At 41.3% G+C, this 7769-nt stretch overlaps 1 protein-coding gene across 6 annotated transcripts in view; it reads left to right on the top strand.

Annotated features, from left to right (window-relative positions):
- Nucleotides 1–985: 985 nt before the first annotated feature.
- MARK3 (microtubule affinity regulating kinase 3) overlaps nt 986–7769 on the top strand; it is a 71527-nt gene continuing 64743 nt past the window's right edge. For 3 of the 6 annotated variants that reach the window (XM_028703512.2, XM_028703431.2, XM_028703184.2), the window contains exon 1: nt 990–2057. In XM_028703512.2, the coding sequence (XP_028559345.2) occupies nt 1995–2057 (63 nt within the window). In that variant the 5' untranslated portion in view covers nt 990–1994. Of the gene's footprint in view, nt 2058–7769 lie in introns of all 6 variants that reach the window. The other 3 variants (XM_028703346.2, XM_028703266.2, XM_077923833.1) reach the window with 2 other exon arrangements.

The following is a 7769-nucleotide window of genomic DNA, read 5'->3' as shown; positions in this document are numbered from 1 at the left end:
TGATTTGACCCCAGAATATCCTGTTTTTCCTTAGGATGTCCCTGTTTTCTCCCTATTGGAGAAATGTTGGAGGGTATGGAGTTATCTGACCTGCAAGCCGTATTGTAGCCTAAAAGCAGAGAAGAGCAGAGAAAAGTTGTTTGGATTTTTTAGGAGAAAGGGAATTTTGGACAGTTTTGAGGCCTGGTTGGGGGGGGGGTGACTTCGGGCCTAGGTGGGGTCACCTGTCCTCACCTCCTTCAGTATGAAGGGAATCCTGTATAGGGAAGTTTTTGTTTTTTTAATGCTTAATGTTTTAGTATGTTTTTATATATGTTGGAAGCTGCTCAGATGTGTGAGGTATAAATAGTCAAATTATCCTTATTGAATGGGATGTCCCTATTTTCAACAGAGAAAAGTTGGAGTGTATCTAATAATAATATAATAGCAATCTTCTGAGGCACTAACCCAGCTTCCAGCCCTGTGGTCTTTGAATAAAGCGTGGTATACAAATTTAATAAATAATAATATCAATAATCCTCTGAGGCGATAACCCAGCTTCCACCCCTGTGATCTTCAGATAAAAAGTGGTATACAATTTTAATAAATAATAATATTAACAATCTTCTGAGGCGATAACACAGCTTCCAGGATAAAAAGTGGCATCCTATTATTATTATTATTATTATTATTATTATTATTATTATTATTATTATTATTATTATTATTATTATTATTATTATTATTATTATTATTCTGAGGCGAGAATACCCCTCCCCCCACCTCACGACGACGCCCCCCCCCCGCGCGAGAAACCCAAAGCGCGCGCCCAAATCAAAGCTCCTCCCCCTCCCTTCCTTCCAGGGGACCTTAGCAACAAGGGAGGAGGGGGCTGGGAAACGCAGCGCGCGCGCCTGCGCCTGCGCCTTCTTCCACAGTCTCCCTGCCTCTCTCCCCGCAGCCCCAGCATTAGGAGCCGCGGCCTCTCTCCGTGCAGGGGGTGGTCTCTTCCGGTTCACGCCGGAGCAGAGGAAGCCGGGCGGCCATCTTGGATCATCCGGGAGCGGCGGCGCTGCTGCTGCTGCTGTTGCTTCTGGCTGAAGCGGGCTGGGTGGTGGGGAGGAAGGAGGAAGCCCGCTCGGTGGCGGCGGCGGCGGCGGTTCTCCTCCGCGCTCGGTGTTGTCGGAGAAGGGAAGGCTCGGCGCCAGACCCCTCAGGCTGAGGAAGGAGGGCCCGCTCTTGTTAGCATAGCGGCGGCAGGAGGAACCGGGACTTTCTCTGGAGGAGGAGGAGTCGGAGTCGGGGCGGGGGGCGAAAGGCATGAGCGCCGAGGGCCGGTGAAGCGGGGCTTGGGGGTCCTTAGAGGCGGACGGAAGCCTCCCCTGGGCAGCTCTGAGAGGGGGTTCATCTTCCCCGACTCCGGTTTATCCCCCCCCCTCTCACTTGGACTCCGTCTCTGCAGCGCCCCGAAACACCCCCCCCTCGCCCGCAGCCCCGTCCCCTCCCTCCTCAGAAGCGGCTCTGGTCTCTCCTCGTCTCCTTCCCTGCCCCCCCTAACCCAGGCACACGCTTCTCTTTCTCCCCCACCCCTCTTTTTTGTGCTCCGTGAGAATCCCCGTCTTCTTTAATCCGCCGCCTTCGAAGGATCCTAATCTGGTCTGTAGGATGATCCCTGAAAACTCCCGGGAGGATACAATGCTCCATTATCAGACTGGAATATAGATGAGAAACGGGGGTCGTGGTGGAGAAGGGGGAAGCAAGCCGGATTTCCCTCCCCACACTCCCCTTCTTTTCCCACCCACCCGCACCCTTGATGGTGGTGCTTCGTAACCACTATCATGCAGTAAAAATGCGATTTTTTTTGTAAATATATATATATATACATATACATATATATATATATATATATATATAAAACTATTCGGAGGGGGGGAGGGTGTTAGTATTTTCTATATCTGTATACACCATACGTTAGCTGGATTTTGCCATTGCAAACGGTGCTACAGCGCAAGTGGATGAAAATGTCCACTAGAACTCCGCTGCCCACAGTGAATGAACTGCCCACCGTGAATGAAAACGTGAGTGTACTTCAGGATTGTCCATTGTTGTAATGAGAATTTTATAGTAAGCTGAATGCCTTTTTTTTTTTAATGCCTGGTGTTAAATTTCACAGTATGCAGCACAGTATATTTTGCCTCCATCTTAAAAGATGTATCATGACATGGGTTATTAAATAGTGGGTGGAAATGTTCCGTTTTCTATGAAAATACGGATGTTTGAAGTTCGGATGAAATTGATAATATGCGGTCAAATTGTGATAATTGAAATCCTTTCAGAGGACATCTTGACATCACCTAGGGCATCCATTGCTCTACTGTTATGACATTCATTGTCTGGCAGCTGGACATCTGGTGACAGATGTTGTACAGGTTGTTGTGAAGAATGTTATCAGTAGGGAAGCTCTTATCAAGGCCTGCCTGCAATAACCTTCTCTTTAAACTTGGGACCCCTCTTACTTCTACTTCTCTTTCTAAGTCCCTCACACTTTAGTCTTATGTCTTTAGAATGTGACATAATCAGAACAGATGTTCTTGGGCATAAAATATGGTTATCATTACAAGTGGATCATGTATACACTTAGAAAGGTAAAGAATGGTTCTTTTCCTCTGACAAAGATTGGATTGAGTGACCTAGATAACATATATTTCAAATCTGATTTGTATATCTCATAAGTGACCAAGTAAGCCCTTGTGTTGGCAGTCACTTAGGTGATTTTAAAGTACCCCCCTCCTTTTGATCTAGATGTTATATTTACCTGTATATATAGCATTTGAGGTTGGTTGCATAAATGCTAAAGAAAATTGAATTATTTTCAAATGAAATATGTGAATTGAGAGGTATTTATGCTGTATTACAATAAAGGTTTGGACGTTTGGTGTCTCTGGAATTTGGAGAGAAAAACTTGAATATTTTCTTTATCTTTTGGAAAACCAGGTTTGCTATCAATATGATTTCAAATGCAAATTCTTTCTGGCAAAGAAATTGGCAGCATGTCCATTGAAACAGGACTGAAGACACAAGTGACAAATCTGTGTGTGCTGCTTATCAGATAGCCAGTTTTACTGTAAACTTAAGAATCTCTGATAGGCTCCAAGAAAAAAGGCGTTTTATTTATCTCATTTATGAATTGCCTCCCATAAAAGATCCCAAAGCAGTTAAACAATGAAATATATATATAAACAATTTCAAGTTCAGTACACCTATCTAGATGGGAATAAAAATCTCCATTTAAAAGGCTTGTTGGAAAAGGAATATCTTCAATAGGCTCCATCCACTGTTGAGAAAAATATACTTAGATGCATATTTTTTGTTGTATGTGTGTTAGCTGGCCTATTCATTGTGATTGACTGAGGATACTTGCAACAAGCTTAGATACAGAGGTGGAAAATATGCTTAGCGGAACAATTGTTGCATTGTCAAGTCTCTGGATTTATTGACATAGTAGATAAAACTTCTCTATTCTTTGTTTACTTTAGTTTACAGATTATAAAAAGAACTAAAGACTATATTCAGCCGGAGTTAATTAAGTAATTCAATTATAGAATCTTTGTGGACTTCATTCCAGGCCTCCAGAGTTGTCTTTCAGGGGAAATTGTCCTGTGTTGGACACTTCTGTAGTTCATTGTCAGTCTTGAGGTTTTTTCAGTAGGTTTGATCACTTAACTCTTTTACTAACTAGATCACTCTAGTATCAGCAAGTTCATCAGGCTTAGAAGTATTTGGTGGGAAACTGTCTTAATGCCATTTTCCAGTGTGTATATTCAAGTTCCAGATTAGGTAAATTCTTAAACTTATTGTGGATAGCCCATTTGTTAAAAATATAAAATTAAAACAGTATGCTGTTAGATTTTTTGCTTAGTTGCATTGCCTCTTTGATCATGTCCCAGCTTGCAAACTAAGCTGAATTGGGTTGGTTGGTTTCGGAGGATGCACGTGGGTAGTAGTGAGTTTTAAAGTATCATTTATATTGAGGCCTGCACTTGACCATGCAAGTACTAGATTGCAGGAGGATCCTTAGTGTTAGATTACACAGCTCAGTGCTTCCTGGTTGCATTTTAAATTTGATAATTTAAATTTTACACCTGTAATTTCTTCAGGTTGAAAGAGTCTTCCATTACAAGTGTGGTGACAGTGCTTAGTGGGGGAACAGGTAGGTCATTCTCAAAGGATGTGGTGCACCACACTGGTGTGGCAGGAGAGGATAGCAAGTGTGGCAGGAAGATTCAGTGACAATCATGAGTGATTCATGTTCTAATGTAGCTGCATTGTTTTATACATTCTGGATGTTCCATCGTCATATTATAAGAGTGTTTATCAAACTTGGGTCCTCAGCTGTTGTTGGACTACCACTCCCATCATCCCTGGTCCTGCTAGTAAGGGATGATGGTAGTTGCAGTCAAACAACAGATGAGGACCCAGGTTTAAGAAACACTGCATTATACAGTAGTTGTGCACTTTGTTATGAATCAAGCACTGCTAGGAGTTGTGTCTTCTTTTATTTCCAATGTATTTTTTACCAATAAAAAATTTGGTGTGGCATGAGCAAATTTTCATTCTGAAAGTGTGTCCTAAAGAAAGAAAGAATGAAAACTGGGGCTTAGGACCCAAGTATTGGTTAGACTGCCTGCTCCCCTATATGTTTACCCCCCATCTTTGAGGTCAGGTAGGACAACAGAGCTGTACTTGCTGATGGTGTGTTATGTAGCAACATGTGAGAAGGTGTCTTTTATAGTAGCACTCTGATGGTGGAAAGCCCTCGTCTTGCAGATTTGGGTTGTAAGTATTAGACACCATGTAAATACATTTTTAATTACTCAGGCATTTGTTTTGTTGACTGCAAGAGATTTTTGTTGCTCCCAAAGTGCTATAATAGAATTTGATCTATTTTTGTGCTTTACTTTTTTCTATTGCTTTGTTTTCGCATGTCCTTTACTCTAGGATTGATTTTAATGAAGAACAGATTATAAGCCACCTAAATAAATTACGAAATTGCTCTTTGGTTTAGTCATGTGACTGCCACCTGAATTTCTTTATACTAAATTTTTAAAGCTTATTTCTGTTACCTGGGAGGGATGTAATTGAGCCAATGCTGAACTTTCCAAGGTAGCAATCTACAACATTTATTGGCAAAGACAGATAATGTTTACTACAGTTTCGTATTAGTTTCTAGAAAAATGCTGAATGAGCATTGTTCTTGCCTGTGCTTGAAGTTGAACTATATTTAATTTTGAAGACATATCCTACAAGTCAGTGCAGAAGCCCATTTTTCTTTTGTAAAACCATTAGGCACAATGACATGCTCCAAAATCATTTAAGCTTTACAAATATATATGAATGTCCAAAGACAGCCTTTGTGCTCTGAACTCAGATAGCTGATTCTGAATCTCGCTTGATTCTTGAATTCTGACATTTATGGCTACTTCATGTGAACTTAAGCCTTCAGTTTCTGCTTAGAGTTTATCTAGCTCAGATTTTGGGAACATTTGGCTCTCCATATGTTGCTGAATGATAACTCCCATAAGCCCCAGCAAATATGAGCAGTAGCCAGAGATGATGGGACTTATGGTTCAGTAACAACTGGAGGCCCAAAGTTTCCCCACATCTGATATAGTTGCAGCTCTGAGATGTTGTGTGCTCCACTGTTGCGCTTCTTCACATACCAGCAACAGCCTGTCCCACATGTCCCTTCCTGTCAGAGACTGTGGCCTCTTGGGAATGTTCACACTTGGAGCTGGTTCACACATCATATTATCCCATAGTTGCATGCTGGTGCATGCTGCTCAGAAGTCCCTGAGTTGCTCTTCCCCTGCTTCTTCTGCCATGCTAGGGAGGCAACACCCCAGAGGCTAGCTTTGTTATGTGTGAACTAGCACTTGTAGTTTGCTTCTGTTGAAAGATTGAGAGGCCAGCATTTGTTCTTGGTTTAATGTAATCTTTGAGCCAGGCCTTCCTATAAGCAGTAGCTTTGAGACAAGGAAATGGGCATCTTCATGGTTTTAACACATGATGTAGTGCATGGGTGTATGTAACTTGTGTGAAGTGATTATTGAGTTTTGTAGGTTAGATAATGTTAGTGTGTTAGAAACTCAGATATATAATCTAGTAACCAAATGGCACCTTAAACCTAGTTTATAATCATCGCCACAATGGAATCTCTAGGTACATCCCCCCTGTGAAGTTTGTTGTTGTTGTTCCTCATTTCATTTTTATATCACTCTATATTTTAAAGAACAAATCTTAAAGCAGTTTACAACACGTTCAAACATAAAATAAAACAATCCAGAATAAAACAAGTTCAAGCTTAAATGAAAATATTTCAGATCTTTTCTAGGTGCTTTCCCCAGTCACCAACCTGGCATCCAGAGATCTCTGTGTGGTCGCTATTGGACCTGCACCAGTCGCAAAATGCGCATGGCACCTCATTAATTTCTGGCACTTTTTGCAAGACTGGTTTTATTTAATGCTGAAAATTAACACTCAGTGGCATGTGAAGCAGTCTTTACACTGCTTCTCCAGCAGAAAATTGGATTACTTTAATTTTTTAAAATATATATAGAGAGAGGTAGTTCAGGAGTGGCTCAGTAAGCTGACTTGGAAAGCATTGTTCTAAGGGGGAGGAACTCCTAATGCTTTCTGTTTGAATTGCATTTTTCTGGGTGCTATTTATTTAGGAACACAGGAAACAGCCGTAGCAAGTCAGACCACTGGTCCATGTAGCTCAGAATAATCTCTGCTCCCTGGTAGTGTCTCTCTAGGATTTCAAGTGGGGTCCTCTCTCAGCATTACTTAGAGATGCCAGGGATTGATCTTGGGAACTTCTTCACACAAAGCAGATTCTTTACCCAGAGCTACAGTCCATCCTTTGTTTGTTTTTTTGTTTGTATTTCTAGACCCTTCATCCCATAGGAAGTACTATCAAGGTTCCTGGAAGCTATTACACATTTTGAAGGCATATTTATGGCGTCAAATGAAACCCATTTTCTGTACAGTCAGCCTGTACAGTGGCCTTGTGGATGTCATAGTGAATTCTGCTATAATAGCTGATCAGTGAAAAGATACTGCATTGCCTTTGCTAATAGGTCTTTAATATAGCATGTTCCGTTCTGTAGTAACACTTTTGACACCAGCAGTGGGCATTGCTATGAAGTCTGGTCCACATTATATCTGCTGCTGGGCTGTGCATCGCTGCTCTTTTCACAGTATGGTCTTATGCATTTTTATGTGGAGGTAAATTCCACTGTGTTCATTATTCCCTGGTTAGTTTGCATAGGATTGTGCTATCAGAGACATATACCTGGAACTGCACTGTGGAATCAGAGATATCTACTGCATCAAAAAAAGAGCCTTATGTGGCCATTCTTATCTTATAAAACATGCATACTTTGATAATCTGAATATGGATCTGCACATTTTAGATCACTTGGTATGTATATCCTTGGTTATTTCAAGGCAATGGAAAAATTGAGGTGGTATTATGTATCCCTCTTAGATTTGGAGTTTGACCTTTACGATACTGAACTCCCGAAGCTCCTATTATAGCTAGCCTTGGGGATCAAATCTGTAAGTGAACTTTTTGGCCAAAAATTGACTATTTAAAAATAGCACGACACTGAATCACAGGATAAAAATCTGAACAGGGGCTTTCCAACATCAATCTCAGCTCTTTGACCATTGGGTGTCCTTCTGGCTTCATACATAATTACTAACAATGGCTATATGGGAATTGGACT

The sequence above is a fragment of the Podarcis muralis genome, chromosome 1, assembly GCF_964188315.1.
Source record: "Podarcis muralis chromosome 1, rPodMur119.hap1.1, whole genome shotgun sequence".
Lineage (NCBI taxonomy): Eukaryota > Metazoa > Chordata > Lepidosauria > Squamata > Lacertidae > Podarcis > Podarcis muralis.
The sequence above is the reverse complement of the archived record's forward strand: the minus strand, read 5'-3'. Positions and strand labels throughout refer to the sequence as shown.